We start from the raw sequence: 20,876 nt of genomic DNA, 5'->3' as shown, positions 1-20,876 counted from the left end.
TAATAGTGAAGACATGGGAACTATGAAATAACACATTTGGAATCATGTAGTAAGCAAAAAAGTGTTAAACAAATACAAATTTATTTTATATTTGATATTCTTCAAAGTAGCCACCCTTTGCCTTAATGGCAGCTTTCTTCACGTTTGGCATTATCTCAACCAGCTTCCGTTTTTTTTATTCGACGGCTCGCCATTAAAGCTAGTTAAAAGAGTAAAATTATGCTTTTTCAGCATGAATGGAGGATGCTTTGTGTAGGACCCAGTCCACGGACGACACAGAGTTGGTACTGTCTTTGGTATTACTACTAGGCACATCAACCCTAGACGACAGTGCAGATCTGGCGCCCGCTATCGTCTGCCTAGGCTACTTTAGACCTAGGCTATTCCATACACTTCCACACAGAACAGTTTAGCACATCATCATACACATGTGTCATATTAGCTATTGTACGTCTGTTTCATCGAATAAAAATGCGTTATTCACTGGAACGTTCAGAGATATTGTAATACATAAATACATAACCATAGCGTTCTGAAAAAGAGGGCGGAACTTTCACACCGATCATGTATCAGTATCGGAACATAATGTGTGACGGACCCAGGCTTAATGTTGTATACACGTGAGATTCTGGAAAAGTTTCAACAGCGAGCTGGACGGCATTTCGTTTTTAACGTTTATGCGCCATACATTACCATCATTTCTACGTATTGACACGGTGAGTGTTGTTGTTCGTGTTTTGTATTAGCTAGCCAATGGAGTAAACGTTAGCGTTACAAGAATAGTTTTGCTAGCATCAGTAACGTTAGCTACCGTAGCTGTTTAGGCTCTTTCTACCAGCGGCTACATTTGTTTTCAAAACCGCTTAACAACGCATTAGTACCGATATATTTAAATGTGAACTTGTAGCACCTCCCTGTCAATGCGATGCTCTCCTTGTGCGATCCACAGAGCTCCTGTCTGTTACGTGCCGTAAGATGGGGCGACTGAGGAAGAGGCACAACTGGAAGGGACGGGAGCAGAACGAGAGACCTCCACCTCCAGAGGCCAAGGAGGAGGGGAAGACTGTTGTAGTGGAACTCAAAGGTACAGCACTCAAGCGCCTGTGGCCCGATGGCTCTCAAAATTTGTAGGTACACACGAGGGTGGTGAAGGGGAGAGATACATGGTAACTAAGTATGAACATTTTTGCACTCTACTGTTGAGTCGCTCTGGATAAGAGCGTCTGCTACTAAAATTTACGACTACTGTTCGTGAGGTTGGTGTTGTAATGGGTGTGATTCTTGTGTACTCATGATACTCTGTTCCCTGTCCCACAGACGGGGCCAACCTAAAGGGGGTGGACAAGAGCAATGCCCTGGTCCTCCCAGCCACCAAACCCAAGAAGAAGAGGGGCATTGAGAAGGCCCTTACTAAGAAACAGCCCCTTACCAAGAAACAGAGGAAACATCTACAAAAAGTCCTGGAGGTCAAAGAGAAGAAAGCTAAGGTAACATTCTCAATCTGCCTTCTCTGAGTCAGACCAGACCAGTTTCAGTCAAGTATAATTATGAAGTGTGTCATTTGAAATAGTTCTGCACAAAAACATGAAACTACACTATTCATCATCTTCCTCCTTTGACTTCCAGAGAGTAGACATCCTGGCCAAACTGGCCGAAGTGCAGCTGCCTGACTCTGAACTGAAGCTGCTCTACACCACCTCCAAATTGGGCACAGGAGACAAGCAGTACCAGACCAAACAGTAAGGCAGTGGGACTGTCACACCATTGTAGCAGCATTTGGTTTAGTTATGCTTTCCATAAGCTCAGGTTGACTGATGAACAATGATATTCAGTTGGAGTGATTAGTGTCCTGGTCAACTGAAGGCTTGTGTGTGATCTTCTGTGGTGACTTTCTCAGGACTCCTGATGAGGTAGATGATGGAGCCTCAGGGCCCAGGATCAGCAGCCTGAGTGGAGCCAACAGGAAGAGGAATCGAAGAGCACGAGAGGAAGAGAAGGCAGAAGAGGAGAGTAGTGATTTGGACTCATCTGATGAAGAGATGGATGATGGCAGGATGGGGTATAGAAGGGTGGAGGTCACTAATGTCTCAGAATCTAAAGAGCCAGCCTCCTCCTGTCAGGAGAAAGAGGTGGAAGAGATGGAGAAGAAAGAAGTTAAAAAGGAGACGAGCGAGGAGTCAGGCCCTGCTCGGGCCTCCAGTAAAAAACCATCCGAGCCAGCAATCTTCATCTCCGTGGACAGACTGCCAGAGATACAGGTGTGTGTTTATTGTGGTGTGTGTTTGTTTCTCATGCACATTCTCTTTTTCAAGCCGTGTGCATTTGTCTTTATTTCTCCTGCTGTGTGCGCGCATGTGTTTTTGTGTGTTTGTCCTGCAATGTGTGTAGGATTCCCGTCTGAGGCTGCCAGTGCTGGCTGAAGAGCAAGTAATCATGGAGGCGGTGAGAGAGAACAGTTTTGTGGTTCTCTGTGGAGAGACGGGAAGTGGTAAAACCACCCAGGTACCCCAGTTCTTGTACGAGGCTGGATATGCCAGGTAACGCACACACCCTGCTCTTCTTTTTCTCTGCTTCACTCTATCTTATTCACCACTTATCTTGTTGTATGTTTATTTGATGCCTTTTTTCAATCCACTAATACCATCATATCTCTGTTTTACCCCTCTCCCTCCTGTTTCTCTCCAGTGGCACTGGAATCATTGGTGTGACAGAGCCTAGGAGAGTGGCAGCTGTCAGTATGTCCCACAGAGTGGCCAAAGAGATGAACCTGTCTACACGGTACACACACACACAATGGTTAGTGTTTGGATTTCGTTTCCAGTTGTGTCTGAGGCTCTCTGTGTGTTTGGTTGTCTGTTGTTAGGGTGGTGTCGTACCAGATCCGTTATGAGGGGAATGTGACCAGTGACACCAAGATCAAGTTCATGACAGACGGAGTCCTGCTGAAGGAGATTCAGAAGGTAATCCTCCCACCCCCTCTCCTTATTCTCTATCATTCTCTCTTTACTTGTTCCATCCTTCCCCCTCCCTACCTATCTGCCCCCCCATGTTTTTCCATATTTATTGTATGACTCCATTCTCAGTCTATTTGCCTCAGTCACCCAAATGGCACCCTAGTCCCTTTGTTGCACTACTTTTGACCAGAGCCCGTAGTGCGCTACTGTATAGGGAATGGGGTGCTATTTGAAATGCAATCTAAGTTTGTCGCTCTCTGCCGTAGGACTTCCTGCTCCAGAGGTACAGTGTGATCATCATAGATGAGGCCCATGAGAGGAGTGTGTACACAGACATCCTGATTGGCCTGCTGTCACGCATCGTACCACTCAGAAACAAGGTCAGACAGATGGGGTTCATTTTTTTTTGTTATTAAAAAAAGAACATCAACAAGTGACTGGGGGTTCCTGACACCTTGGGCCTGTTACTTAATATATGCACAACTGTTATGTAAAGATTTATGAACTATTTACTCAATCGAAAATGTGTTTAATAATGAATTTATATAATTATATCATTATTTATTAGCTCTACCCAACTTGCTGTTGTCCTTATTTTCCCCTACCCTGTTGTTTCCTGTGTGTCATACAGAAAGGCCTCCCCATGAAGCTGATAGTGATGTCAGCTACTCTGCGTGTGGAGGACTTCACAGAAAACAGGAAGCTGTTTCCTACTCCTCCTCCTGTCATCAAGGTGGAGGCCCGTCAGTTCCCTGTAAGCGTCCACTTTAACAAACGGACTCCTCTGGAGGACTACACTGGAGAGGTGTTCCACAAGACCTGTAAGATCCACCGCATGCTGCCACCTGGGGGTATCCTGGTGTTCCTGACGGGTCAGGCTGAGGTCCACTCTGTCTGCAGGAGACTGAGGAGGGCCTTCCCTTTCAGGAGGGGCAATACAGCTACTGGTATGTTTAAAAAAAAATATATATTTTTATACACAGTCTTTACACCGTGTAAAATGTATGACTGTGTGTTCTGATAAGGTGAGGGAGAGGAGGCAGCAACAGACTCCTCAGATGAGATGAAGAAGTTTAAGAAAGCCAAACATAAGAGAACTGTGGTATGTACTACTTAGTTATTCTGTCACTGTGTTGAGAAGTGTGTGTGAGTGAATGTTTTAATGCTGTTTGTGTGGTTTCTGTGTGTGAGTAGTCCCTGCCCCGTATTGACCTGGATAACTACTCAGCGTTGCCGGTGGATGAGGGGGACGAGGACCGTCTGGCGGGGATAGATGATGAGGGGTCAGACTTAGAACTAGGAGACGACACTGCAGACACAGGTAAGAGAAAAGGACAGCTAGGTATATGTGTTGCCCTACAGCTCTCAGGTGTGTATCCTTGATTCATATGTTCTCTTTCCGTGTCTGTAGAGGAGAAGGCAGACCCGTCCCTCCCTCTTTATGTCCTCCCCCTCTACTCTCTCCTGGCTCCAGAGCAGCAGGCCAAGGTAAGATGGGCCACTTGGCACAAGAAATCTACAGTAGATTAAGTGATATCGTTGCATTAATGCATGGATCTTTCATCTGTGTCTGTCTGTGCAAGCTTGTCCTTGTGTGCATGCTTATTGTGCATGTACAGTTGAAGTCGGAAGTTTATACACCTTAGCCAGATACATTTAAACTCAGTTTTCACAATTCCTGACATTTAATCCTAGTAAAAATTCCCTGTTTTAGGTCAGTTAGGGTCACCACTTTATTTTAATAATGTGAAATGTCAGAATAATAAGTGTTTTTCAGCTCTTATTTCTTTCATCACATTCCCAGTGCGTTAGAAGTTTACATGCACTCAATTAGTATTTGGTAGCATTGCCTTTAAAATGTTTAACTTGGGTCAAATGTTTAGGGTAGCCTTCTACAAGCTTCCCACAATAAGTTGGGTGAATTTTGGCCCATTCCTCCTGACAGAGCTGGTTGTAAACTGAGTCAGGTTTGTAGGCCTCCTTGCTCGCACACGCTTTTTCAGTTCCGCCCACAAATTTTCTATAGGATTGAGGTCAGGGCTTTGTGATGGCCACTCCAATACCTTGACTTTGTTGTCCTTAAGCCATTTTGCCACAACTTTGGAAGAATGCTTGGGGTCATTGTCCATTTGGAAGACTCATTTGCGACCAAGCTTTAACTTCCTGACTGATGTCTTGAGATGTTGCTTCAATATATCCACATAATTTTTCTACCTCATGAGGCCATCTATTTTGTGAAGTGCACCAGTCTCACCTGCAGCAAAGCACCCCCACAACATGATGCTGCCACCCCTGTGCTTCACGGTTGGGATGGTGTTCTTCGGCTTGCAAGCCTCCCCCTTTTCCTCCAAACATAACAATGGTCATTATAGCCAAACAGTTCTATTTTTGTTTCATCAGACCAGAGGATATTTCTCCAACAAGTACGATCTTTGTCCCCATGTGCAGTTGCAAACCGTATTCTGTTTTTTTTATGGCGGTTTTGGAGCAGTGGCTTCTTCCTTGCTGAGCGGCTTTTAAGGTTATGTCGATTTAGGACTCATTTTACTGTGGATATAGATACTTTTGTACCTGTTTCCTCCAGCATCTCTACAAGATTCGTTTGCTGTTGTTCTGGGATTGATTTTCACTTTTGGCACCAACGTATGTTCTCTAGGATACAGAACGCGTCTCCTTCCTGAGCGGTATGACGGCTGCGTGGCCCTATGGTGTTTATACTAGCGTACTATTGTTTGTATAGATGAACGTGGTACTTCCAGGCGTTTGGAAATTGCTCCCAAGGATGAACCAGACTTGTGGAGGTCTACAATGTTTTTTTTCTGAGGTTATTTCTTTTGATTTTCCCATGATGTCAAGCAAAGAGGCATTGAGTTTGAAGGTAGGCCTTGAAATACATGCACATGTACATCTCCAATTGACTCAAATTATGTCAATTAGCCTATCAGACGCTTCTAAAGCCATGACATCATTTTCTGGAATTTTCCAAGCTGTTTAAAGGCAGTCAACTTAGTGTATGTAAACTTCTGACCCACTGGAATTGTGATACAGTGAAATGATCTGTCTGTAAACAATTGTTGGAAAAATGACTTGTGTCATGCACAAAGTAAAGGTCTTAACCGACTTGCCAGAACTATAGTTTGTTAACAAGAAATGTGTGGAGTGGTTGAAAAACGAGTTTTAATGATTCCAACCTAAGTGTATATAAACTTCCGGCTTCAACTGTGTCTGTGTGTTTCTAATCTTTGTGTCCAGGTGTTCTGGCCCCCTCCTCATGGTGCACGTCTGTGTGTTTCTAATCTTTGTGTCCAGGTGTTCTGGCCCCCTCCTCATGGTGCACGTCTGTGTGTTTCTAATCTTTGTGTCCAGGTGTTCTGGCCCCCTCCTCATGGTGCACGTCTGTGTGTTTCTAATCTTTGTGTCCAGGTGTTCTGGCCCCCTCCTCATGGTGCACGTCTGTGTGTTTCTAATCTTTGTGTCCAGGTGTTCTGGCCCCCTCCTCATGGTGCACGTCTGTGTGTTTCTAATCTTTGTGTCCAGGTGTTCTGGCCCCCTCCTCATGGTGCACGTCTGTGTGTTTCTAATCTTTGTGTCCAGGTGTTCTGGCCCCCTCCTCATGGTGCACGTCTGTGTGTTTCTAATCTTTGTGTCCAGGTGTTCTGGCCCCCTCCTCATGGTGCACGTCTGTGTGTTTCTAATCTTTGTGTCCAGGTGATCCGGCCCCCTCCTCATGGTGCACGTCTGTGTTTCTAATCTTTGTGTCCAGGTGTTCCGGCCCCCTCCTCATGGTGCACGTCTGTGTGTTTCTAATCTTTGTGTCCAGGTGTTCCGGCCCCCTCCTCATGGTGCACGTCTGTGTGTTTCTAATCTTTGTGTCCAGGTGTTCCGGCCCCCTCCTCATGGTGCACGTCTGTGTGTTTCTAATCTTTGTGTCCAGGTGTTCCGGCCCCCTCCTCATGGTGCACGTCTGTGTGTTTCTAATCTTTGTGTCCAGGTGTTCCGGCCCCCTCCTCATGGTGCACGTCTGTGTGTCGTGGCTACCAACGTAGCAGAAACCTCTCTAACCATCCCAGGGATAAAGTATGTGGTCGACTGTGGTCGGGTCAAGAAGCGCTTCTACGACCGCGTCACGGGGATCTCCTCCTTCAAGGTCTCCTGGACCTCACAGGCCTCAGCCAATCAGAGGGCAGGCCGGTCAGGCCGTACCGAACCTGGACACTGCTATAGGTCAGAACTGGAAAGGGGTGTTTAATTGTTAAAGTAAATGCTTTCACACCCCATTTTTAACCTCAATCATTTCTAACTGGGATAAAATTGAATGTGCTATGACTGTCTGTGCTAGGCTGTACTCATCAGCAGTGTTTGGAGACTTCAGTCTGTTCTCAGAGGCAGAGATCACCCGCAGGCCAGTTGAGGACCTGGTACTACAGATGAAGGACCTTAACATAGACAAGGTCAGAGAAATAACAGATTGATTGATGCTGTAAAGAGGGAGAAAGTCTTCCTGTGAAATTAGTCAGACACTACCTATTTGGCTAATGGTGTTTTCCTGTGTGTTCAGGTGGTCAACTTCCCATTTCCCACAACTCCCTCAGCTGAGGCGCTGGTGGCAGCAGAACAGTTACTGGTTTCACTGGGAGCACTAGAGGAGCCGCCACGCACCGGCCGGTAAGCGGTTAAACCTGACTCACTCTATCTTACCCTTCACTCAACCTACCTCACTGCTCAAAAACTCACTTCTCAGCAGGTATATCTGAGGTCCCCTCTTCAGATCCTCTACCTCACTATCCCCTCCTGCAGCAAACCCACCCACGATAAATCCATCTCTATCTGCTTTAGGGTTAAGGAGATGGAGCGAGCGCGTCTGAGCTGTCCCATCAGCCCCTTGGGCAGGGCAATGGCGTCGTTCCCCGTATCACCACGCTACGCTAAGATGCTGGCGCTAGGGAAGCAGCAGGACTGTCTGCCTTACGTCATCGCTGTGGTGGCCGCCATGACGGTCCGGGAGATCTTTGAGGATCTGGACAGGTGAGGGGCAGAGAGAGAGTAGAGGAAATGTGTGTTTATAGGATTATTCTAAAATACATAGACATTAGAATAGCACGTGTTTCTGATCAAACAGTGTTTTGGTTTTGTTACTTATTGTGAAATGCATATTTAAACAAGATCCTAATGTGTTTGCGTCTCTACATTCTCTCTCCACCGTGTCTATTGGTCCAGACCTGCTGGTAGTGAGGATGAGAGCTCCAAGCTGGCCCAGCGTCGAGCCCGGCTGGCCCAGATGAGGAGGCTGTGGGCTGGGCAGGGAGCCTCTCTACTGCTGGGGGACCTCATGGTCCTGTTGGGTAAGGCTGGAGTGTGAGCGTATGAGGGTGTGGTGGTGGTTTTCTTTGTGTGTGTGTTCTGTACACTACCGGTCAAAAGTTTTAGAACACCTACTCATTGAAGGGTTTTTCTTTGTTTTTACTATTTTTCTACATTGTCGAATAAAAGTGAAGACATCAACACTATGAAATAACACACATGGAATCATGTAGTAACCAAAAAAAGTGTTAAACAAATCCAAATATATTTTAGATTTGAGATTCTTCAAATAGCCACCCTTTGCCTTGAGAGTTTTACACACGTTTGGCATTCTCTCAACCAGCTTCATGAGGTAGTCACCTGGAATGCATTCAATTAGCAGGTGTGCCTTGTTAAAAGTTAATTAGTGGATTTTTTTCCTCAATGCGTTTGAGCCAATCAGTTGTGTTGTGACAAGATAGGGGTGGTATACAGAGGAGTCCTATTTGGTAAAAGACCAAGTCCGTATTATGGCAAGAACAGCTCAAATAAGCAAAGAGAATTGACAGTCCATCATTACTTTAAGACATGAAGGTCAGTCAATACAGAACATTTCAAGAACTTTGAAAGTTTCTTCAAGTGCAGTCGCAAACCATCAAATGCCATAATGAAACTGGCTCTCATGAGGACCGCCACAGAAATGGAAGACCCAGAGTTACCTCTGCTGTAGAGGATAAGTTCATTAGAGTTACCAGCCTCAGAAATTGCAACCCAAATAAATGCTTCACAGAGTTAAGTAACAGACACATCTCAACATCAACTCTTCAGAGGAGAATCAGGCCTTTATGGGTGAATTGCTGCAAAGAAACCACTACTAAAGGATACCAATAAGAAGAAGAGACTTGCTTGGGCCAAGAAACACGAGCAATGGACATCAGACTGGTGGAAATTACTCATTTGGTCTGAAGTCCAAATTTGATATTTTTGGTTCCATCTGCCATGTCTTTGTGAGACGCGGTGTGTGTGAACGGATCATCTCTGCATGTGTATTTCCCACCGTAAAGTATGGAGGAGGTGTTATGGTGTGGGGGTGTTTTGATGGTGACACTGTCTGCGATTTATTTAGCGTTTCAAGGCACACTTAACCAGTGTGCATTTTGCAGTGATACGCCATCCCATCTGGTTTGGGCTTAGTGGGACTATCATTTGTTTTTCAACAGGACAATGACCCAACACACCTCCAGGCTGTGTAAGGGCTATTTTACCAAGAAGGAGAGTGATGGAGTGCTGCATCAGATGACCTGGCCTCCACAATCCCCTGACCTCTACTCAATTGAGATGGTTTGGGATGAGTTGGACCGCAGAGTGAAGGAAAAGCAGCCGATAAGTGCTCAGTATATGTAGGGACTCCTTCAAGACTGTTGGAAAAGCATTCCAGGTGAAGCTGGTTGAGAAAATACCAAAAGTGTGCAAAGCTGTCATCAAGGCAAAGGGTGGCTATGTGAAGAATCTCAAATTAATTTTGATTTGTTTAACACTTTTTGTTGTTGTTGTTGGTTACTACATGATTCCATATGTATTTTTTCATAGTTTTGATGTCTTCACTATTCTTCTACGTTGTAGAAAATAGTAAAAAATGTAAAAAAAGAGAAACCGTTGAATGAGTAGGTGTTCTAAAACTTTTGACCGGTAGTGTACTACATGTGTCTGTTAAAGTATGATGGGTTACCTCAGGTGCTGTGGGTGCGTGTGAGTTTGCTGGCTGCACTCTTAAATTCTGTGAGGAGAATGGACTGCGGTATAAAGCCATGCTGGAGATCAGACGACTTAGAGGACAGCTCACCAACGCAGGTACACACACACAAATAAATCAAAGTTTAATTGTCAGGTGCGCCGAATACAACAGGTGTCGACCTTCGAGTGAAATGCTTACTTACAGGGCCTAACCAACAGTGCAATTCTTAAGTAAAAACTCTGTCCTCTCCTTCAATAGTGAACTCAGTGTGTCCAGAGGTGGGTGTGTTTGTGGACTGTAAGATGGCTCCACCTACTGAGAGCCAGGTGGTGTGTTTACGTCAGATAGTGCTGGCGGGACTGGGAGACCACCTCGCCAGACGGGTACAGCAAGAGGAACTTCTAGACCCAAAATGGAGGAATGGATACAAGGTGAGTTACCTATAATACTGATTGGTGAGGAAAGTTTTTTTTGTTTTTATCTTTGTGTTTCTTAGTCCCATTTCTGATCCTGCTTGTTGATAGTGTTGTGTTAACCCTTTTCAGACCCCACTCCTGGATGAGCCAGTCTACATCCACCCCTCCTCAGCCCTGTTTAAAACGCTACCTCAGTTTGTGGTCTATCAGGAGATCTTGGAGACCACCAAGATGTACATGAGAGGTAGGTGAAACACTTCCACTGATTATAGTACAGTTTAATGTCATCGGTATTCCGTTATACCAACAGCTGTTAACTAGGGAGATTTGTCTCTCAGGTGTGTCAGCGGTAGAACCAGAGTGGGTTCCCCAGCTCCTCACCCAGTACTGCCATTTTGGATCTCCTCTGGAGACCCCGTCGCCATGGCTCTGTGCCTCTACAGGCAGGGTCAAATGTCACTCTACCAGCACCTTTTGTGAGTCTGCTCTACACCATGCCTGTCCTTGTCACGTTCAGTAATACAGTATCTCCCTGGTCTGTGTGGGCTATAACGTCTCTGATCTCTCTGGCTATGTCTCAATTCATCTTTCCTCAATTCCCTGAATCCCCTCATCTCCTCAAAACATATTGGAGAGGAAGGTCTGAGGGGAGGGACCTTGGACCTTCTCTAATACAGTAGAAAATGAGGCGAGGATGTGAAGAATCACAGAAACACTGATTGAGATTGAGCCTAACACTCTATTCCCCGTATTCTCCAGTCCGATGTGGCTGGCAGCTTCCTGCTATAGAGATGGATTACCCAGAAGGCCTGGAACGATACAAACTGTTTGCCAAGTTTCTTCTGGAAGGACAGGTACTAAAAGCACTGGCTGCATCCCAAAGGGAACACTTTAACTGATAAGTGTACTCTATAGTGTCAGATCAGGCAGTCCAGATCTCTATGGGACAAACCTGGTTAGATGGAGTAAAACAGAGGTTGACTGTACTCACTTTTATTTGTGTGTCGTGTGTTTCAGGTCTGCCCTAAATTGAAGCAGCACAGCAGTTATCTTCTCTCAAACCCTTCCATCATGATGAAGACCTGGGCAAAGTAAGCCAAGTGTTCCTTTCACTACACCACATAGGATGGTCTGTCTGTGTTGATGCTTAAGGTTGTTTTTCCTCTGCCAGACTCCAGCCCAGGACTGAGGCTCTGCTGGGAGCTTTAGTGTCAGAGAGAGTGGACTGCAGAGACGTACTGCTCTCATCCTGGAAGAACCACGACAAATGTACGTATTTGTGTCTTTTCAATGAGACTGTCAAATAGTTTATCATGATGTTCTCTTCTCATAATTTTCTCCTTCCAGTCCTCTTGACTGCGTACTGCCAGTGGATCCCTGAAGCTAAGCACCAAGACGTGGCCAAGAGCTGGCCTCCCATCTGACACAGAGGACACTGGTACCAGCTTTGCAGCCTGCCAAACCAGCCATACCAACACAGGGCCATCAACACAACCCCATTACCCATACCAGGGAGCCAGTTATCCATACCTCAGCCAGCCACACAACACACAGGACCTTTTGGCTGTTCTGTACAGAACTATTCAGGGGAAGGGCCATCTTTCACTTGGACCATATGTCCATCTCTGGTTGTGCTTTGATACATTTTTAAGACTGCTTATTTGTGCTAGTCTGAAACTGATGATTAGAATGAGATTTGATCAATGTTGGACAGAATGAAAATCCCAAAATCTTTTTGAAGAAGAAGCCTTAATCTTACCACGCAGTTGACACCCAAAATAAATACGGAGGCTTTTTTTTCTGTTTTAATTGAAGTGAATTTATTAGTGTGTTTCCTGAAGATTTCTTGCATAGTCTTACTATCATATTTATTTCCCTCGCTCTACTTCTTAAACGATTGAGTACGAAACTAACTTCGAGGTACAGACCTCTCAAACTTAGATTACTTGAGAAAATATTTTGGATAGCATTTATACTTTAACTATAACAATATGTAAAATTATCTCCAATGTATTTCAATGGCAGAAAAGGACCATAAACAAAGTATCTCTTTCACCGTTTTAAGGCTATCAACTCCAACCCAACGTTGAGATGTTCAGACGAACCTACTTAGATTGCTTGTCAAAAGGGTTTTTGATGCTATTTAGGGCTCTATTCAGTCTGTCGCTGAAGCATTACAGATTGAAATAAATGTAATTTCCGTCTCCGCTAATGTGGTAAAATTGCTTAAATTGCAATCATGCTGTAACTTCCACAATTTGGATTGAATAGAGCGTGTGTACTTTTAAACTATAACCATTTTTAAATGAACATGTTTGAAATAAGAACCATTAAAAATAGTGGTAGCTATTCAAAATGGTCCTGCTCTTTGGCCAATTAGGCAACAAAACCAACTTTAAAACTTTCAGGCTATCCTAACTTTAAATGTTCTAACATGGATACAGTGCTTCCAGAAAGTATTTAGACCCCTTTTCCATATTTTGTTACAGCCTTATTCTAAAATGGATTCAATAGTTTTATTTCTCAATATACACACACACAACACCCCATAATGACAAAGCAAAAACAGGTTTTTAGGTAACATTTTTTGGGAAATATTACATTACATAAGTATTCAGGCCCTATACTCAGTACTTTGTTGAAGCACCTTTGGCTGCAATTACAGCCTTGAGTCTTGGGTATGATGCTACAAGCTTGGCACACCTGTATTTGGGGGGGTGGGGTTCTCTCATTCTCCTCTCAAGCACTGTCTGTCTGGATGGGGAGTGTTGCTGAACAGCTATTTTCAGGTCTGTCTAGAAATGTTGGATTGAGTTCAAGTCCGGGCTCTGGCTAAGCCATACAAGGACATTCATAGACTTGTCCTGAAGCCACTCCTGTGTTGTCTTGGTTGTGTGCTTAGGGTCATTGTCCTGTTGGAAGGTGAACTTTTGCCTCAGTCTGAAGTCCTGAGTGCTCTGGAGCAGGTTTTTATCACAGATCTCTGTACTTTGCTCCTTTCATCTTTCCCTCGATCCTGACTAGTCTCCCAGTCCCTGCCGCTGAAAAACATCCCCACAGCATGATGCTGCCACCACCATGCTTCACCGTAGGGATGGTGCCAGGTTTCCTCCAGGTGTGATGCTTGGCATTCAGGGCAAAGAGTTCAGTCTTGGTGTCATCAGACCAGAGAATCTTCTCTCATGGTCTGAGTACTTTAGGTGCCTTTTAGCAAACTCCAAATGGGCTGTCATGTGTCTTTTACTGAGGAGTGGCTTCTGTCTGGCTACTCTACCATAAAGGCCAGATTGGTAGAGTGCTGCAGAGATAGCTGTCATTCTGGAAGGTTCTCCCATCTCCACAGAGGAACTCTGGAGCTCTGTCAGAGTCCCCATCGGATTCCTGGTCACCTCCCTGACCAAGGCCCTTCTCCCTCGATTGCTCAGTTAGGCTGGGCGGCCAGCTCTAGGAAGAGTTTTAGTGGTTCCAAACTTCTTCCATTTAAGAATGATGGAGGCCACTGTGATGGATGCCACATTTTGTTTTTGTACACTTCCCCAATCTGTCGTGCTGCTGACTGCAGTTAAGCTTCCTTGAATTTATGCTGCAATATGTAACGTTTTGGGTGACGACCAAATTCATGTGGTCACAGATACCTTACAAAAAAAGGTATGGACGTGGATCATGTTATTTATAGATCTCACTCATTAAAGCAGGTCAGGAAGCGGTATCTGTTCTATGTGCTCTATTTCTAAACTTCCCTTAAGTTTAATTTTTGGATATTTTGCTTTCTGTTTTGTACACAAATCAAATTTATTTATATAGCCCTACACTAGCTTCAAACAACTGAAAATACACTATTTTTGGTTATGGAAAATACATCGCATAGTGGTTTAGATGGTACAATGATTCTCTACACTATACTTGCTTGTTTAGTCACAAACTGAAGTTAGGCAAACTTAGAATTTTAGCATCCAGGAAATGTCAGAGCGATTTCTGCATAGTGCATCTTTTTAAAACATTTTTGCCAACACCTAGCTAACCTTTGTTTAAACAGCTACTATTAGCAAAATGTGTCAAAGGGAATTTCAATCTAATAGGCTGTTGTAGTTTACACTTCCTTTTGTAATTGTAATGTGGGGAGGTGACAAACGATCTACCGAATGTATTAATTTTAAAATGTTGATTACTTCTCCTTGCTATTCACCTGATGACAAGGCATTTGGGGAAAAAACAAACAATTTCTAACATCTGATTACGGTCCCTGAGTCGACTGGGTGTGGGTTCCTGGGCAGGAAACGGTTTAAGACCCCTGCTCTAACACCTTTTTATAAACGCATATTTACGTAAATTGGCATACAACTACATGGATTCAATGCCAAACATAAGAACACAGTGGTAGACATTTTAAATAGCTTCTGCTCTTTAACTATTTCAGCTACAAACCTTAAAACAACATGAACATTTTCTAGACTTTATAAATTACAACTATTTTCATATAATACCCACTAACTATAACTCTTGAACTGTCCAAGCTAGAGACGGTAAGCCAACTATCACATGCTCAGGCTATCCTATTTTATTTATTTAATCTTTATTTAACTAGGCAAGTCAGTTCAGAACAAATTCTTATTTACAATGACTGCCAAACCCTAAACTGGACGACGCTGGGCCAAGTGTTGCGCCGCCCTATGGGACTCCCACTCACGGCCGGTTGTGATACACCCTGGAATCGAACCAGGATGTGTAGTGACTCCTCTAGCAATGTGATCCAGTTCCTTAGACCTTTATGTCACTTGCGGGAGCCTTAAAATAGGTTTCCAACCAATATTTTCAGCTACCTACTCTTTCAACTATACTGAACAAAAATACAAAGGTGCTCGTCCCATGTTTCATGAGCTGAAATAAAAGATCCCAGAAATGTTCCATAAGCACAAAAGGCTTATTTCTCAATGTTGTGCACAAATTGAAGTCCCTGTTAGTGAACATTTCTTATTTTTCCAAGATAATCCATCCACCTGATGGGTGTGGCATATCAAGAAGCTAATTAAACAGAGTGATCATTACACAGGTGCACCTTGTGCTGGGGACAAAAGACCACTCTGAAATGTGCAACAACAGATTGAGTTCAAGTTGAGGGAGCGTGCAATTGGCATGCTGACTGCAGGATTGTCTACCAAACCTGTTGCCAGAGAATTGAATGTTCATCTATCTACCATAAGCCGTCTCAAGTTGTTTCAGAGAATATGGTAGTACGTCCAACCGGCCTTACAACTGAATACGAGGTTACAAACATCTGGCTTCTTCACCTGCGTGATCGTCTGAGACCAGCCAAATGGACCGCTGATGAAACTGGGGTTGCGCAATCAAAGAATTTTTGCCCAAACTGTCAGAAACTGTTTCAGGAAAGCTCAACTGAATGCTAGTCATACTCACCAGGGTCTTGACCTGACTGCTGTTTGACATCGTAACCGACTTCAGTGGGCAAATGCTCACCTTTGATGGCCACTGATATGTTGAATAAGTGTGCTCTTCACAGATGAATCCCGGGTTCAACTGTACCGGGCAGATGGCAGGCAGTGTGTGTGGCGTCGTGGGCGAGCGGTTTGCTAATGATGTTGTGAACAGAGTGCCCCGTGGTGGTGGGGTTATGGTATTTGATTATCTGATGAAATTGTTGTTCAATATGATCTTGTTGCCATTATATGCAGATTCAAATGTCATAAATCAACACTGTCCTCTGCCGTGCCTTGATTGTATTACTGCTGATGATATTTGAAAATGTGCATGTACACCCTGGCCCATCTACTGTTGCTAGCCCCAATTCTGATTTGTGTTCTGATATCTGCTTCACTGATTTCTGCTCTGGGTTTTCTGCACGTTAACACTAGAAGCTTATTAGCTAAAATGGATCAATTGAAAGTGTGGGTTCACAGCTCCAATCTAGATGTGTTGGTCATTACTGACACGTGGTTAAGGAAGAGTTTTTTGAATACTGATGTTAACCTTCCTGATTATAACCTTTTTCGGCAAGACAGATCTTCCAAAGGTTGGGGAGTGGCAATCTTTACCAAGGATCACCAGTGCTTGGTTGTCTCCACCAAGTCTGTCCCCAAACAATTTGATTTGCTGCTTTTAAGTATTAAACTTTCAAATAGCTCTTTGTTGACTGTTGCTGGGTGCTATCGTCCTCCATCAGCACCGGCCTGTAGCCTAAATGCCCTAAGCTCTCTCCTGGCCCCTTACACTAAGTCTGAATGTGTCCTGCTAGGTGACCTAAACTGGGACATGCTTAAACCACCTGATCAATTCCAAAAGCAATGGGACTCCTAAATCTTTCTCAGATTATTACAAATCCCACAAGGTATGACTCCAAACACCCAGAAAAGGCTACTTTCTTTGACGTTATCCTCACAAATAATCCTGATAGGTATCAGTCTGGTGTTTTCTGTAATGACCTTAGTGATCACTGTTTAACAGCTTGTGTTCATAATGGCTGCTCAGTGAAGTGACCTGTCCTGATTTGTCATAGATGCTTGCTAAAAATAAACTTTAATACGCCAGCCTTCCTTCATGAATTGGCCTCTGTAAAATGGTATAGGATCAGCTTGATCCCCTCTGTCGAAGACGCTTGGACCTTCTTTTTTATATTTTCAATGGTATTGTTAACAAACACGCCGCCATAAAGAAAATGAGAATTATAAACAGGTTCGGTCCCTGGTTTGACAGTGATCTTGCAGAGTTACTCCACTTCAAGAATTGCATTTGGCGAAAGGCTTGGCACGTGCATACTCAGCCTGATTGGCTCTCGTTCAGGCAAATGAGAAATAAGTGCACTCGGGCTATCTGGAAGGCCAAAGTTAACTAACTTTAAGGAGCAGTTCTCTCTATATGGGTCTAACCCCAAGAAGTTCTGGAAAACGGTTAAAGACCTGGAAAATAAACCCTCCTCACAGCTGCCCATGTTGATTAATATTGATGATGTGGTTGTTCCTGACAAGAAGCACATGGCTGAGCTCTTCAATCACCACTTCATTAAGTCAGGATTCCTATTTGACTCAGCCATGCCTCCTTGCCCGTCCAACATTTCCTCATCTCCCACCACTTCTAAGGAGACTAGCCCTGACGCTCCTCACTCTTTTCCCCTGCCCCGCTACAAGGTTTCTCCCTGCAGGCGGTCACTGGGGTGCTAAAGGAGTTCCTTAAACTTGACCCCCAAAAAACATCTGGGTCATATGGTTTAGACCCTTTATTTTTTAAGGTTGCTGCCCCTTTCATCGCCAAGCCTATCTCTGACCTTTTTAACCTGTCTCTCCTCTCTGGGGAGGTTCCCATTGCTTGGAAGGCAGCCACGGTGTTTCCTTTATTTAGAGGAGGAGATCAAGATGAGATCAAGACTGTTATAGGCCTATTTCTATTTTGCCCTGTTTATCAACAGTGTTGGAAAAACTTAGCAATGATCAACTGACTGGTTTTCTGGATGTCTATAATATTCTCTCTGGTTTCTGCTCAGGTTATGGATGTGTCACTGCAACCTTTAAAGGTCCTCAATGATGTCACCATTGCCCTTGATTCTAAGCAATGTTGTGCTGCTATGTTTATTGACTTGGCCAAAGCTTTTGATACGGTAGACCATTCCATTTTTGTGGGCCGGCCATGGAGTATTGGTGTCTGAGGGGTCTTTGGCCTGGTTTGCTAACTACCTTTCTCAAAGTGCTGTGTATAAAAGTCAGAACATCTGCTGTCTCAGCCACTGCCTGTCACCAAGGGAGTACCCCTACGCTCGATCCTAGGCCCCTCACTCTTCTCAATTTACATCAACAACATAGCTCAGGCAGTAGGAAGCTCTCTCATCCATTTATATGCAGATGATAGTCTTATACTTAGCTAACTCCTCCCCGGATGTTGTGTTAAACACTCTACAACAAAGCTTTCTTAGTGTCCAACATCTTTCTCTGCCCTTAACCTGGTTCTGAACACCTCTAAAACAAAGGTCATGTGGTTTGGTAAGAAGAATTCCCCACTCCCCACAGGTGTGATTACTACCTCTGAGGGTTTAGAGCTTGAGGTAGTTACCTCATACAAGCACTTGGGAGTATGGCTAGACGGTACACTGTCCCTCTCTCAGCACATATCAAAGCTGCAGGCTAAAGTTAAATCTAGACTTTTTTTTTTAAACAACGATTGAATCCATTTTAGAATAAGGCTGTAACGTAACAAAATGTTGAAAAAGTCAAGGGGTCTGAATACTTTCCGAATACACTGTAGAAACACTCCAGACTAGTACTCACCGGCACACGGCCAGCTAGATGACATTGGTGAAAATTCTGTTCAATACCTGAGCCAGAGTCACCGCTGAGGAGCAGAGGCAAACAACTGGATCAGTATCTCTCTCTCTTTCTCTCCCAGCATCTGTTCTGATGCCAAATAGCATGTGTAGTTTACAGTCAGGCCTTACCTTACCTAGCAAGGCCTCCCTCTCTGCTCTCATCAGGAAGATAAGCAGCAGGATCACCAGAAATTGTGTAAAACATTCCACACACTCATACGAGGGACATGATCAGTACCATAGGAATATAATAAGGCAGGACAAATGGTAACAGGGGAGTATACAATCATGAAAATGGCTAGTTTCATAAAGATGTTTCTTCATGAATATCCCATTCAATTAAAATGTTACCAAACAAATACTTCCATTTAATGTTCCATGATTTCATTGAATTCAGTGCCTCCCCCGGCATACACCAGTACTCACAAACATGAGAGAGGTGGGGACCTGGTCGTTCTCCACTCTGTGAAACTTATACAGCCACCTCTCCTCTGCCTGGATCTCACAAATAAAGGTCGGAAGCTGTTGTCACACAGAGGGAGATCTCTCTCTCTCACACACTTAAGATCATTTCAATAATTTAAATAGCACCAAACAAGTCAATTTGGCTCCCATTTGTCAATGTTATTACATGTTTAGATGTAACAATGTTAATACATGTTATTACATGATATTAGAAACCATACAACACTCATAGGAAGACAACCAGAAGCAGCAGTTGAATAGACCCCTCTTCATCTTGTTTCTCAGGTTAGTTTCCAGACAGATAACTTGGTAAATTCAAAGGCATCCTCCTAAATTGGAAGGGGAAAATAAAGAAAATGGTTTCAAAATTATTAATTTAGAACAAAAATGTTATAACAAATGTATAACACAATTCATAACGCATTTAGTCTGACTGGTGACACATGGCTGAGTGTGGACCAAATGAAAGGGGCTGATTGGCGCAAGAACAGCTACATTTAGCAACAGGAGAGAAGTCACTAGTCTTTCTTGTTCCATATGGAATCACGCATCCTCGTGGTGATGTTTAAAATTACCAACTTAATTAGCTAATGTTAACTAATGCATATCTTGAACATCCAATTGATTCACAATTTCGTAATCTTACACTTAGTGACCTTCCCCGATATTGCTGGCTACACCTCTATTCTATTGCTAGAAGCCCAGCAGCATTTCACGTCTCTACACATCGGGGAACTGATAACTTTATTTATTTCATCTTTACAACTGCAACCTGGCCAAGATAAAGCAAAGCAGTGCGACAAAAACAACAACACAGTTACACATAAACAAATGTACAGTCAGTAGAGAAACAGTAGAAAGGATAAATAGAAAAATGTATGTACGTACGGTGTGTGTAAATTTGTATATTTATTTATTTTACCTTTATTTAACCAGGTAGGCAAGTTGAGAACAAGTTCTCATTTACAATTGCGACCTGGCCAAGATAAAGCAAAGCAGTTCGACAGATACAACGACACAGAGTTACACATGGAGTAAAACAAACATACAGTCAATAATACAGTATAAACAAGTCTATATACAATGTGAGCAAATGAGGTGAGAAGGGAGGTAAAGGCAAAAAAGGCCATGGTGGCAAAGTAAATACAATATAGCAAGTAAAACACTGGAATGGTAGTTTTGCAATGGAAGAATGTGCAAAGTAGAAATAAAAATAATGGGGTGCAAAGGAGCAAAATAAATAAATAAATTTAAATTAAATACAGTTGGGAAAGAGGTAGTTGTTTGGGCTAAATTATAGGTGGGCTATGTACAGGTGCAGTAATCTGTGAGCTGCTCTGACAGTTGGTGCTTAAAGCTAGTGAGGGAGATAAGTGTTTCCAGTTTCAGAGATTTTTGTAGTTCGTTCCAGTCATTGGCAGCAGAGAACTGGAAGGAGAGGTGGCCAAAGAAAGAATTGGTTTTGGGGGTGACTAGAGAGATATACCTGCTGGAGCGTGTGCTACAGGTGGGAGATGCTATGGTGACCAGCGAGCTGAGATAAGGGGGGACTTTACCTAGCAGGGTCTTGTAGATGACATGGAGCCAGTGGGTTTGGCGACGAGTATGAAGCGAGGGCCAGCCAACGAGAGCATACAGGTCGCAATGGTGGGTAGTATATGGGGCTTTGGTGACAAAACGGATTGCACTGTGATAGACTGCATCCAATTTGTTGAGTA

The 20,876-nt window shown here is 43.7% G+C and overlaps 1 protein-coding gene across 1 annotated transcript; it reads left to right on the top strand.

Annotated features, from left to right (window-relative positions):
* Nucleotides 1-118: 118 nt before the first annotated feature.
* Nucleotides 119-12,194, top strand: dhx37 (DEAH (Asp-Glu-Ala-His) box polypeptide 37). The gene is made up of 26 exons (XM_024438481.2): nucleotides 119-716; nucleotides 950-1,084; nucleotides 1,318-1,487; nucleotides 1,627-1,739; nucleotides 1,898-2,258; nucleotides 2,389-2,537; nucleotides 2,686-2,778; nucleotides 2,864-2,960; nucleotides 3,221-3,334; nucleotides 3,586-3,901; nucleotides 3,980-4,056; nucleotides 4,149-4,275; nucleotides 4,366-4,442; nucleotides 6,946-7,178; nucleotides 7,294-7,405; nucleotides 7,513-7,619; nucleotides 7,791-7,979; nucleotides 8,172-8,296; nucleotides 9,969-10,085; nucleotides 10,228-10,400; nucleotides 10,515-10,629; nucleotides 10,724-10,861; nucleotides 11,145-11,239; nucleotides 11,403-11,476; nucleotides 11,557-11,654; nucleotides 11,733-12,194. Exons 2-26 carry the CDS (start codon nucleotides 976-978, stop codon nucleotides 11,807-11,809), a joined length of 3,456 nt encoding a protein of 1,151 aa, XP_024294249.1. The 5' UTR covers nucleotides 119-716; nucleotides 950-975; the 3' UTR covers nucleotides 11,810-12,194.
* The last annotated feature ends 8,682 nt before the right edge of the window (nucleotides 12,195-20,876 follow it).

The sequence above is a fragment of the Oncorhynchus tshawytscha genome, linkage group LG12 (genome assembly GCF_018296145.1).
Source record: "Oncorhynchus tshawytscha isolate Ot180627B linkage group LG12, Otsh_v2.0, whole genome shotgun sequence".
NCBI classification, from domain to species: Eukaryota; Metazoa; Chordata; class Actinopteri; order Salmoniformes; family Salmonidae; genus Oncorhynchus; species Oncorhynchus tshawytscha.
This window is presented reverse-complemented; position numbering and strand designations above follow the sequence as displayed.

Bases quoted from the DNA above. Each gene is read 5' to 3' on its own strand.
- dhx37 (XM_024438481.2), top strand. From the start codon at position 976: ATGGGGCGACTGAGGAAGAGGCACAACTGGAAGGGACGGGAGCAGAAC. The intron at 2,259-2,388 runs GTGTGTGTTTAT...CAATGTGTGTAG, and splicing joins ACAGACTGCCAGAGATACAG to GATTCCCGTCTGAGGCTGCC. The intron at 8,297-9,968 runs GTAAGGCTGGAG...GGGTTACCTCAG, and splicing joins GGACCTCATGGTCCTGTTGG to GTGCTGTGGGTGCGTGTGAG.